General features: G+C 41.5%; 1 protein-coding gene across 1 annotated transcript; it reads right to left on the reverse strand.

The window, feature by feature from the left end:
* Positions 1 to 1,086: 1,086 nt before the first annotated feature.
* LOC137298708 (uncharacterized) lies at positions 1,087 to 3,957 on the reverse strand. The gene is made up of 4 exons (XM_067830989.1): positions 3,862 to 3,957; positions 2,551 to 2,940; positions 1,824 to 2,087; positions 1,087 to 1,278 (listed from the first exon to the last, which is right to left on the reverse strand). Exons 1-4 carry the CDS (start codon positions 3,955 to 3,957, stop codon positions 1,087 to 1,089), a joined length of 942 nt encoding a protein of 313 aa, XP_067687090.1.
* Positions 3,958 to 12,365: the final 8,408 nt, after the last annotated feature.

Raw genomic sequence — 12,365 nt, forward strand, 5'->3', positions numbered from 1 at the left:
TGGCTTTCGTTTGGATATGAGTCATGTCCAAAACATTGTGCATTCAGCAGTATGACTTTGTGTGCTTGACTGCATCGTGTGACCTCAAGGAAACAATATGAACACATTTTTTAGTATTCCTTTGGTTGTGTTCCGCCGCATTCGGTAGGAATATATGGAAAATAGTCGAGTCTGGACCAGACAATTCAGTGACCAATATCATGAACATCGAGATGCAATGACATGTGTCAGCCAAGTCAGTGAGTCTGACCGCACGATCCCTTAGGAAAAGCTGTCTCTTAGGACGTGGGTTGCTGAAGATCAATTCTAACCCGGGTCTTCACTGGTTTGTTCGACCTTGATCCAGTATGATAATCAAGGGAGGTAAGGTAGCCAAGTGGCTGGAGTGTTCGCCACTTACGCCGTTTTTACAAGCGGCGTAAAACTAAACTCACTCACTTACTCGCTTTTCACACTTTTATGGCTTATGAGCCATATTGTGTGCCATCAAAACCAAAATGTGTATGTACCAAATCTCAACATCATAGATAAAACACTCACTGCTATAGTTGACCGTTTTAACATTTTATTGACCGACACAATTATATTGTTGAGCAGATTTGCATAGTTACGCGTTTCTATACAGGTGCAGTCTACTATTTGGAGATATAAACGAGGCCACCGTGCTTCACGTCTCTGTGTTAACTGTGCTTCGCGTATGTGCGTCCCGCGTCTTACGTGATTGAGCTTCGTTTAAACGTGCTTCACGCCTCAGTGACTCTCGGTATCTGAAATTAGAATTGAATATTAATAAAACGGGATGTATGATCTCTGGTCGACATGAATGCCTGAAGACCCGGGTTCGATTCCCCACATGGGTACAGTGTGTGAAGCTCATTTTCTGGCGTCTCTCGCAGTGATATTACTAGAATATTGCTAAAAAGCGGCGTAAAACTAAACTCACTCACTCCCCAACATCAATCCCACTATGTATCCTAGCAAAGACGTCATTCCCACAAAAAAGCATCATTCTAAACTTTTTGTTTCCGGAAGGTGAAAGCCCCACCCCATTGCACGAGCGGCACAAAAACATACTCACTCACTCACCTAAAAGCCGTAATTCCTAGATTGGTCATCAGACACCATGTCTCCCATAGGCTGCATGTCGCCCATGTTGCCAGCTGGCTGCTTGTCTCCCATGGCTTCCATGGCGAAGTGATGAGCAAGATGATTGGCGGCGAACATCCTCACATGATGCACGTATTCTTTGGCGCTCACACACAGCGTCTTCACAAGTCCCTGCAATATTATCGAAATGTCAGACTCTTAGATGGTTTTTTCTGTTACCGTGCCCGTCGTTGGGCATTAAGATGTCAAACAGTGAACACAGCTCCGAGACAATTAATTGTGTCTGTGTCTGGTAGTTTTGGCCTGGTGTCACAGTATAAAACAAGCATGAGTACAAGTGTGTTTTTGAGTGAGTCAGTTTAGTTTTCACGCCGCTTTTTGCAATATTCCCGCAATATCACGGTTGGAGAACACCAGAAATGGGATATGAAAGCTGTGTTATCGATAATACTGTACATTAAATTTTGTGACCGATGTTTTTGATAACTTCCTCACAGAATATAAACATTTAGGACTTTATTCATGATCTGTTTCCAGCTAAAAACATAACCCTGCAAGTAAAGGTGCAAAAGACAGCTATGAATCCGTATGGAATACAATACCATCACATTTGTTGCATTTTTCGAACGTGTTTGAATTCGTATTTTGTCCAGCAGTTTGTTTGCCCATGCTATGTGATTTAACAAGAATGGACACCGGGAAGTTTTAGTGCTCACCTTCATGAACAGCTTCTTGGCCTCCTCTTTTGTCCTTGGGTGTGGGAAAGCCAGGTGCTCGTCGATGTCCATGATGCTGGTGTTGTTCATGCTTACCTCGTTCATGTTGCGCACGCTGTCGGGGTTGAAGAAGCGTTGGAGATCCATGATAGACTCGCTGCACTTGCAGAACTTCATCAGTTCATACACAACGGTGAACACGAACTGCTTCTTCTTCTGGGTAAACGTCCTCATCATCTCCCCGAACTCCTGCTCCTTCTGAACCTGTCGAGTCAGCGAGTGAGTGAGTGAACGAGAAGAAGAAATGAGTGAGAACTAATGAGTTAGAAAAGAAAAGGTGAGGGGTGGATGAGTTATTGACAAAATACATCTTATGATTCAATATCCAATCATCGTTTACAACCAGTGAAGTACACGAAAACTCAACTGACTGTTCAATTGTTAAAAATCATCCTGGCTAGGACTGGTCTTCAGCAACCCATGCTTGTCGTAAGATGTGAATAACGGGATCGGGTGGTTAGGTTCATGCATGCAGGACATGGTATCCCAATTGCGTACACCGATGCTCATGATGTTGATCACTGGATTGTCTGGTCCAGACTCGAATATTTAACAACCCAGTCATGTGACTGGAATATTACTGGACGTGGCGTTAAACAAACGATCAAACAAACAAACAAACAAACATCCTACTCCCAACTCCTGTAATTCAATGTTGAATTCTCACCTGAGCATGGAGTCTAAGCACTCCCTGGAGTTTTCTCATGTTCTCTGCCTTCTGCCTGTGTTCCTCCAAGGCGGCCTGGAATTTCTCAAACTGCTGGAACTTCTCCATCTTCTCCTTGACCTCCCTCACCCACTGTTCACGTTGTTTCCGGGCCTGCTCCTCCTTCCACTGTCTGATGACGTCATACTTGTGATGGAGTTTCCACCAGAAGAAGGGTCCAGGGTGGTCCCAGGGAGCCTTGGGGATCTCCACTCTCTTCTTCTCATCTTCACCTTCGTCTTCGTTCATCTTTCTGTCGCCATCTCCTTTCATCTGTTTCTGCAGGCTGTACCACTTGAGAAAGTCTGGCAGTTTCTCTAACTGCCAACCCTCAAGCTCTCCGTCAACGTCCTGAGGGTGTGAAATCAGACCAAGCTTACAACCCTTGTCAGAGTAGTTTCGGTTCGGTCACAACAACATATCAGACCAGTCAAACCTTCAGTCCATGTTCCACTTGAATTACATTTTTCATCGTTTGAATATCTCCTCGAAGCGCCTCGTTCGCAGAATATGCATTCCATGTAATATACTCATGTACATAATGCAGCTTTATAGAAACACTTCAGCTGACACATCACAGGATTTACAAGTACCAAAACATCGGCTATGTCTGTAAATCCTTTGATGAGGACAAATCAATAGACTTACTAGCAGTTTTACATCAAATATCTACGAAATCCTAATACTGCCGCTTTTGTAGCATCAAAATGCTTCCAGTAAAATTTCGATTCTTCAACATTTTTTCACACTCCTTCGAATATTTTATCATTAGTTCACACGTTTGTATAAAAACTTAAAATAGCGAGTACTTACTCGTCCTTCGATTATTTTCTCGTTCCTTCGTGTATATAATGCAATGACTTGAGGTGTGAGCATATTGAATATATGCATAATAGACGAAATAAACGAGCATAATACACTTTCCGTTTCGAAAACATGACATTATGATTAAGAAACACGGATAATATTCACTATGGATCATAAATCATTTTCGACTAACATCCTAGAACCATATTCAGATAAACATTAATAACAATACAATATTTTCCTAGGCAGGATACAAACTAACCTAGGTCATCTAAGCAATTAGAATGAAGCCTCTTTGAGAAATTTACTGGTAAAGGAATCAGATGTTTTACTTATCTTGAAATACTGAAATTATTGTTAAGTCTGGAAGTCTGGTCGTTCACTATACATGAGATACTCAGTCTTGAAAAACCAAACACACTGTGGAACGAAAGTGGGAAGGTGAGCTTCAGTATTTGGCCCTACCTTGGCCATGGCCTTACGAAGCAGGGAATGAGCTTCCTCTGGGTCCCAGGCTAGCGCCACTGGGGCAACACATAACAACAGCAGCAGGCAGACCATCGTTCTGGAACAGAGAGAACATTCGTCATACACACCAATGTTGTATTCCGAGTGAGTTTAGTTTTACGTCGCAATATTCCAACATTATCACGGCGGGGGACACTAGAAATGGGCTTCACACATTGTACCCGTTTGGCAAATAGAGCCCCAGCCTTCGGCTTGACAAGCGAACGCTTTAATCACCCAGTAAACCCACCTCTGAACCATTTGGCTGTCTTCGCTACCAAGATGACCTGTCGTCAATGTTACTAAGTTTATGTGTGTGTTGTTTAACGCCACACTCTACAATTATCCAGCTATTATCAGTGATCAAATCTGGATCAGACAATCCAACGATTGATATCATGAGCATCGATCTGATGACACTTGGTCAACCAAGTCAGACCACTGACTGAGTCTGACCTCGTTAGTCGCCTCTTCGGGCAAGCATGGGTTGATGAAGACCCGGATCGTCACGTGAGTATTATGAATCCGTTAGCTATTTAAGCTACAAGTATGGACGGACATCATCGTAAAGTCTATTGCGAAAATGTAATGACTACTATTCGTAAAATCTGTCTTCACCGGATGACAGGAACACTTGAACAAATCTGAATAGAAAACATTAAATGCATTGACTAAATGGTCAAACATAAGTTACTAGCTGAAACAGACCCCGTGTAAAGTCAAAATAACGGAGAAAAGCATGGATCACTTTAAATCAGTGATGACACCAGGTGTTCGCAAAACAGGTGAGCATCTGATGGCCTTTGAAGTTTCTTTAAGACTTTCATATAATTCTTCAAGTATATACACATAACTTATACATTGAACTATTCAGAAAGATGCCTGTCAGAACTTCCATGAAAACAGGTAATGAATGCCAACTGAATGGACAAGACAGCAAAGATGATGTGAACTTACCTTATTTTGTGTTGTCAACAGCGAGGCAGGAACCGTCACTGACAAGGCACCCACTAGCTGCCCCTTTATACCTACCCGGGATTTAACTAACCGTTTTCATCCCCTTCAAACAATTTACCCCAAAATCTTACACTTACCATGAACACTGGCCCACCCCACCAGTCGTAATTGACAAAAAGTGGAGGTTTTTTACAAGTGAAAAGGACAGTAACTTGTGATAGCGCACAGCTTGTCATTCGACGTCCAGCCCTTTGTCCGAATTGTGGACAGTTGGCGGTAATGTTTTGTCGCCTTAACCATTCCAATTATATCGGGAGCGATCGGTTTGACTCGAGCGTCCAAGCTAGATAACAGCAAAGTGAAAGGCGTGTTGTGTGCTTCTTTCGCTGACTTTTGTTTCGTTCTTTGTGTCCGTCTTTGAAAGTGTTAATTTAAACGGACGTCTAAACTTATAGTACAGAATAGGTTTTAAGATCATTGTCTGGACAGAGGGGGTCGTCCCAGTTTAAGTTTGTTTGCAGGGCAAACGGGAGGCTCTCCTCGGAACCCTGTAAAGTGCTCGGCTTCTTTTCCATATTGGTTCAGGTCGATAACGTCTCATGCAATAACTTCAATGAGTGAGTGAGTATAGGTTTAAGCCGTTTTAGCATTATTCCAGCGATATCCATACACTGTATCCATCTTGGGGACCTTCAAAGTGACGACCCACTAGGCTACCGCCTGTCTATACCATTCTTTATCTGTATCTGATGTTCTTCCTACAGAAATATATGCGAAGTTGATATATTCTACATTCCCTATATCTTTAAATCTGGAGTGAAACAAAGGTTTACTGGGGGCCCGGGGACGGTTCATTTCACCCGTTTTCACGAGAGTTTTAATGGCCATTTACTATACTTTCTGGACAAAGGCAATGGGAATATTGCTAACAGCGGCGTAAAACCATACCTCTCATAAGTAATACCAAATCATGATGACAGGGTGTTCGCAGAAAGTGACGCACGTTAGCTTATTGGATAATGTCTTACACATTGATTAGTCTCTAATCCTTTAGTAGGATATTCCGAGTATACGGTACAATGTAACAGTGTTAGACAATGGAAGAATTCTCTTTCGTAAGCGCAAAAAAACGAACAGAACATAATGATGCTTCCCAGATTATACAATGTGACAAACTCAAAAATACTCCCATTCTTTGGCAGTTAAGCAAGAACGAACATGTAGATCAGTGCCATGAACCATTGCACAACACCCATATTCATCTCTGATTCAGATATGAATGACATATGTATATAACCACTATAAAATAATTGTTTCATTATTCTAAAGTTATATATTTACAACTTAAAGACAAATCCGTAATCAGACCTAAATTAAGAACATCACTACACCGTTTTAAAGTTAAGAACATCACTACATCGTTTTAACGTTAATTGCCTATGAAACGAGGCGAGTGAAACTCCAGAATATGACGTGTATATATGTTCACATTGCATGTGATGAACATGAAAACTGAAGATGAATATCGTTTATTGTTAATATGTAGTAAATATTCATAGTTAAGAAACTATTATTTATCATGGTTGCTGGGCGGATACTTCAATCGCCAGACAATGTTTAAGACGTATTGTAATCAGAGCCATAGCTGCTATTAGGGTGTTTCATATGAAATTTTAATGATAGTGATATGTTATATTGAATATCATGAGAACTCTAGAAATACATTTATGTCTGTAAATATTGTGCCACAAGGCCATAAAAATAAAAAATAAAATAATCTGAACTCTCAAATGGAACACCGTAGAACCGTGTCCGTTTTACTGATGAATCACTTATAAACCAAAAGTGAATATTTGTGTACTTTTCACGACGTGCTGGCCACTACTGATATTTCCGTGCATATACCTTAAAGATGAAACTTTGTCTTTCAGTAAAACTGTAGTTTCTAGTCAAGAAAATAAAGAAATAAACACGAAAAAGGTGAAAAAGGCAAACGAGCGCCACATCGCCAATGTTATGGGTGTGTGGGCGCTGAGAGGGAGAACTGGTCTGTTCAGAGGTGGGACACCTTTATCTCAAAACAACACAAATCTATTTTCATACGTCTCAGACCACAATGTAGGGTTTTGTTCGCTATTTATGGATTGTACATTACGAACAAACCATTCACAACTCTCCAACTTGTCCTTTACCGAACAAGTTTCATTGGCCTGAAATCACGATGAGGAGAAACACCAAACACCATAATACGTGTGTCTCCATCCCATATAAGTCTTACAGAATATTCATATATCATAGAAGAAAGTTATACTCCGATGTATTCAGTACTTAAACTCTTAAGTGAGTGTGTGATTTGAGTTTTACGCTGCTTTTAGTAATAGCCCAGCAATATCACGGCGGGAGACACCAGAAATGACCTTCACACATTTTACCCATGTGGGGAATCAACCCGTGTTTTCGGCGTGACGAACGAACGCCTTAACCACCAGGCTACCCCACCGATAACCATTCGATAATCGGGGTTTCCCTGAAATGTCAGTTGTAACAAATGTTATCTTGCTGCCTTGTATGTATTTGGATTTTATGTCTGTATTTTGTGATAGCATTGATCTCCGTCATAATTCCTTGGGAACAAGGTGTTTAGTCGTCATGCGTGAATATGATTTACATTGAAAGGTTCGTTGTTTGTATTAATATTGCTTTTTGTTATGAAACAGCAGGGAGTAGGGGCGTAGTTTTCACTGTCAGGCAATATACCCGACACTGCCCTACGTAGAAATGTCGGTGGCAAATTCAAATGACTTAACAATTAAACTATGTATAATAAAAACGAATGCTAGTTTTCAGACATAATGTCAGTATATTATAATAACAGAGCTTAGTTGTATAGGAGTTGACTCGACATGCAGAATACTTCAATTTTACACATGGTACAATGGATAAATACCATTTCCCCCATCACTGGTTATAAGGCGGAAATAGTACGCGTACAAACCAACCTCACTCATTCAAAGAACTACAACTTCTTTATTTATTAACAACAGTATTACTATATTTACAGTGCCGTGTAAACTGCAGGGCTAAAGACAGTTTACATCCATTTTTGATGGTGGTTCAAAAGCAAAGAAGCAAGATATATACTAATATGATAAAATATTCGATGGCGATATGTTTTATCTGTATTATGAGTGTATTTTGTCTTTCAGCTTTGCAATCTTTCGGTGACTGCTTTCAGTTCAGTAACGTCGTTCTAATAACATGTTCAAATTTGCGGTGAAGTTGAACATAAATATGGCACCCTTTTTTCTATAATTCGCCCTGTATCATACTTGAAAGAGTTAACGGGTACTTAGTCGCCTGAACGTCCGGTTGTCGACCCATCGTTGTTTGCCGTGTATTAATTAGAGTCACCTCAACATCAACTGGTACTGTCTCCGACATCACGTACGGCGTCTCGGAAACAGCCTCACTGTGTACTTAAGAGGAGGACTGAATGAAACTTAAAATTAAAAGTTTAAAGACTTTAACTTGCCCCCACCAGGCAAAGCTCACCTATTTTATCAAGTGGATTAAATATTGACTCATGACAGCTGAGCGGACGGACAGTGGGCGGCCTGATTTGAATTTTTCTACTTCTTAGACCGATACTTGCTGACCAACTCACGTTTCATATCTGGTAAAAATACCCTACATACGCGTGAAGTTCGGGGTTAAAATTGATCTTCAGTAAACCATGCTTGTCGTAAGAGACGACTAGGGGACAGAGTGGTCAGGCTCACGGACTCGGTTGACACATGTAGCTCGATGCATGTAGTTACACTGTGTAGATCGATGTTCATGCTGTTGATCACTAGGTTGTCTGGTCCAGTCTCTATTATATACAGACCGACATCAAGTAGTTGTAATATTGCTGAATGCAGCGTTACCCTACACCCGCGCATTCATAAGAATTAAACATTCAGGGTATACTTCAATATCCGCATGACAGTATGTATATCCTAAAAGGTTGTTTTTCATATTAGCCTTGATGTATCGATTATTGATGCTAAAAAGCATATATGTAGTTGGTTGCAGTACAACTAGCGTTTTAGAACTTTGAGCAGTATTTCAGTTTTATCACGGTATGAAAAAAGATCCAGGATTCGAATCCAAGATCGGCGGATCCTAGAAAGCCTAAGGGCCGAAACTCCCCATAACAAACGTTAAGAATATAGATCAAGTACTTAGTATACAAGCATTATTTTCAGGTATCCTCAGCAGGTGCAAAAGTGATGATGTTATTCAAGTGAGTCAGTGAGTTTAGCTTCACTCCGCTTTTAAATTTAATTTAATTAAATAAACATCGATCTACACAATTGGGAAAGATGGTATCAACCAAGTCAGCGAGCATGACCACCCGATAGAGTTGATCGTCTCTTCTGACAAGCGATTCAACACAGCTGGTGGACACATTCCAGAACTATGACGACGGTGAATGAGAAAGTGTCGACCTAGCAAACTGCTGACAAGAACACGAACAACGGACAAGATGTCGAGAACGACGACAGGGAAACAAGCCTGTCTCAGACCATGACCAATCGTTCCTTGTAGTAATCTGACCGTAGGGCAAACATGATATCAGCCCTGCACCCAGATAAACAATGGGAACAAACAGAGGGTATCTTATTTCAGTATTTGTGTTAAACTGTACATCTGTGGTGAGCAGTGCTAATCAGCTGCAATGTTGATATTGTCCAAGAGCGATCGTCGTGGTCGCTCTCAGGTGGTAGTTTAGGATGGTGGACAAGAGACAGGGACGACAGGCAAGAGTCAGCGTTAGAGATGAAGACAGCAGCAGCCATGTTTTATTACTGTTTGGTCGAAGGATGGTCAAAATGGTAAATACAGTGGTAAACATGTGACAGAACGCACATCAGGACTGAATGGCCAATGATCCCGATGTGGAGACCCGCTCCGTCACTTACACACATTCAGAAGTCCGACGGCGATTCTTCATCGTCGACGTAGTCGTAGGTGGGGCGACGGCCTTGGCCGACACCCCGACTAGACGCACAATCCGTCCACTTCTGTCGATGATCTAGACTCCATGGTTGGTCTTGCTGGTTGGTCTCGCTGGATGGTCTCACTGGATGGTCTCCTGGATGGTCTGTCGACTGACCATATCAGCCAGGTTTTTATACACAGGGCCATTACGCCACATTGTGCAAGGTCACTGGCCCATGCACATGTACACACGTAAGATTAGGCGACTTAAGGAGGTGTTAATTGACATGTATTGATAACGTTTGAGAATTAAGGGTCCTGCCCGGAGGGGGGTTTATGATAAGAGGGGATACACCAAATGTTTGCCGAATACATTACATAGACAAAGGGGATAGAATTTCGGTGCACTTTGGACTTATACTGAAACAAATAGATTGTTTGAATAAATGAAGTTTTAAGGAAACCTATTGAAATGATTTAGTCTATGACAACACCCCTGAACATCGTGGAGCTTTTGTCCTCAAAAGCGCTTTTTAAGAATAGTGACAATATTGGATATAAAAGTATACAGTGAATTGGATGAAACGTTGACGCGTTGACAATATCTAGTACAGGCATCGATCATAAGTCACATAATCGTAATGGCATATACGGGAACGTCAAAGGTAATACATGAATCGAATTGTCAACAATGGTCAGGCGAAACAAAACAATAACAATATCGAACGTGTACACACAAAATACAGGTGAGCGGCTATCCAGCTCGTACAACAACACAGGTGAGCGGCTATCCAGCTCGTACAAATAAAACATTGGACGTTTCCACCGAGCGGCAAACTCCTGCTCGCGGTCGCCCATACAGTCGGAATACCTGACTGATAAGTACACATATGACTTACAGGAACAAAAACAGAATGTGCGTAATGCGTCGTCGTTTGCATTTGAATGTAATATTTTCATGACAACAGTAAGATCTTTGAAATTGGGAGTCTTATATTAGTGAGCCTAGACTCGACAAGGCTAGCAGATGTAGATGTGATCTGCACTAAAAGTAGAATTGGCATGAGAAAAAAATAAACCTAACTAACTTCAAAAGTCTAAACCGAAAGTTGATGAAAAATTAATTCAAGTGAAATTGGCTCAAAGATATTTTAGCGAATTGTATATTGTGTGCCAGTTACCATAGAAAGTATTATGCACATGGATACTAAATTTTCGCCGGTATCATAACTAAGCACAAAACACGTTGGCAAAACGAAGAAGTAGGATGTAGACTGGATAAACAGTCTCCATCAAATAAGCTTGGAGAGACATAGCTTATTATACTTCTACGACTGCTATTACCACATAAAAAGATTTAGACGTTTTCACGAAGAGTAATTACAGTATTGCATAGCTCGTTATAAGCTATTGTCCATAGTAAAAGTTATAGAGGAACAAATTGCTAGAAAAATCCTTGAAACCGGGAGTCTGATTTGAGTGGGACGACTCGGAACCCGCAGATAGCGTTGATCTGCATTAAATGTGTATATGCAAGGATATGTAGTAAAGTAAGAGCCTAACCGACTTCAAAAACTTAATCTAATAAAGATGCACGCCTCATAACATCACATACAGATTGCAATACGTACTCAGTGGATGAAAAATATGACATATATAAACACATGTAAAACAATGGTTGGATAAGATTGACATACCTGAGATGTACAAGAACGTCCGAGAGAAACGTATAAACACAAAAGTTGTGAGAAAGTTCGAAGAAAAGTTCACATAAATTGTCACACGAACACAATGTGAAGCACATGATGAAGAATCTTGAGTCTTGATGACATGATCTTGAAGAGTGGTGTTGAAAGTTGTTGTACTCACTGGATAATATGACTTTGCTGGGTCTGGTTGTTGCTGTCGATGACATTGCTGGAAGTGCTGAGGTTTGCCGGCTATGAGCTGCTGTTTCGCTAATGACTGTCGGGTCGGCTGACTGTCTGATGTCTTCGTTCTTCCGCCAAGATGGCCCCGACGTTGACGCTGCTCTTGTCAACCACCATCTCTAAACTACCGGTTGCTTTGCTGCGAGTTAGGGTAGGGGAATCGTGCGTGAATCACAGCAAACTCACGCTACCCGGATATTTCTCCACCATCTGTCCAAGAGCGATCGTCGTGGTCGCTCTCAGGTGGTAGTTTAGGATGGTGGACAAGAGTAACGGTAGACAAAATTCAGCGGTAGAGATGAAGACAGCAGCAGCCATGTTTTATTACTGTTTGGTCGAAGGATGGTCAAAATGGTAAATACAGTGGTAAACATGTGACAGAACGCACATCAGGACTGAATGGCCAATGATCCCGATGTGGAGACCCGCTCTGTCACTTACACACATTCAGAAGTCCGACGGCGATTCTTCATCGTCGACGTAGTCGTAGGTGGGGCGACGGCCTTGGCCGACACCCCGACTAGACGCACAATCCGTCCACTTCTGTCGATGATCTAGTCTCCATGGTTGGTCTTGCCGGTTGGTCTCGCT

The sequence above is a fragment of the Haliotis asinina genome, chromosome 10, assembly GCF_037392515.1.
Source record: "Haliotis asinina isolate JCU_RB_2024 chromosome 10, JCU_Hal_asi_v2, whole genome shotgun sequence".
Lineage (NCBI taxonomy): Eukaryota > Metazoa > Mollusca > Gastropoda > Lepetellida > Haliotidae > Haliotis > Haliotis asinina.

Excerpts from the sequence above, each read along its gene's own strand:
- LOC137298708 (XM_067830989.1), bottom strand. The coding sequence starts at position 3,957 with ATGGTCTGCCTGCTGCTGTTGTTATGTGTTGCCCCAGTGGCGCTAGCC. Across the intron at positions 2,088-2,550 it reads TGCTTAGACTCCATGCTCAG|GTTCAGAAGGAGCAGGAGTT; the intron begins GTGAGAATTCAA and ends CTGACTCGACAG. Across the intron at positions 1,279-1,823 it reads CCAAGAAGCTGTTCATGAAG|GGACTTGTGAAGACGCTGTG; the intron begins GTGAGCACTAAA and ends ATAATATTGCAG.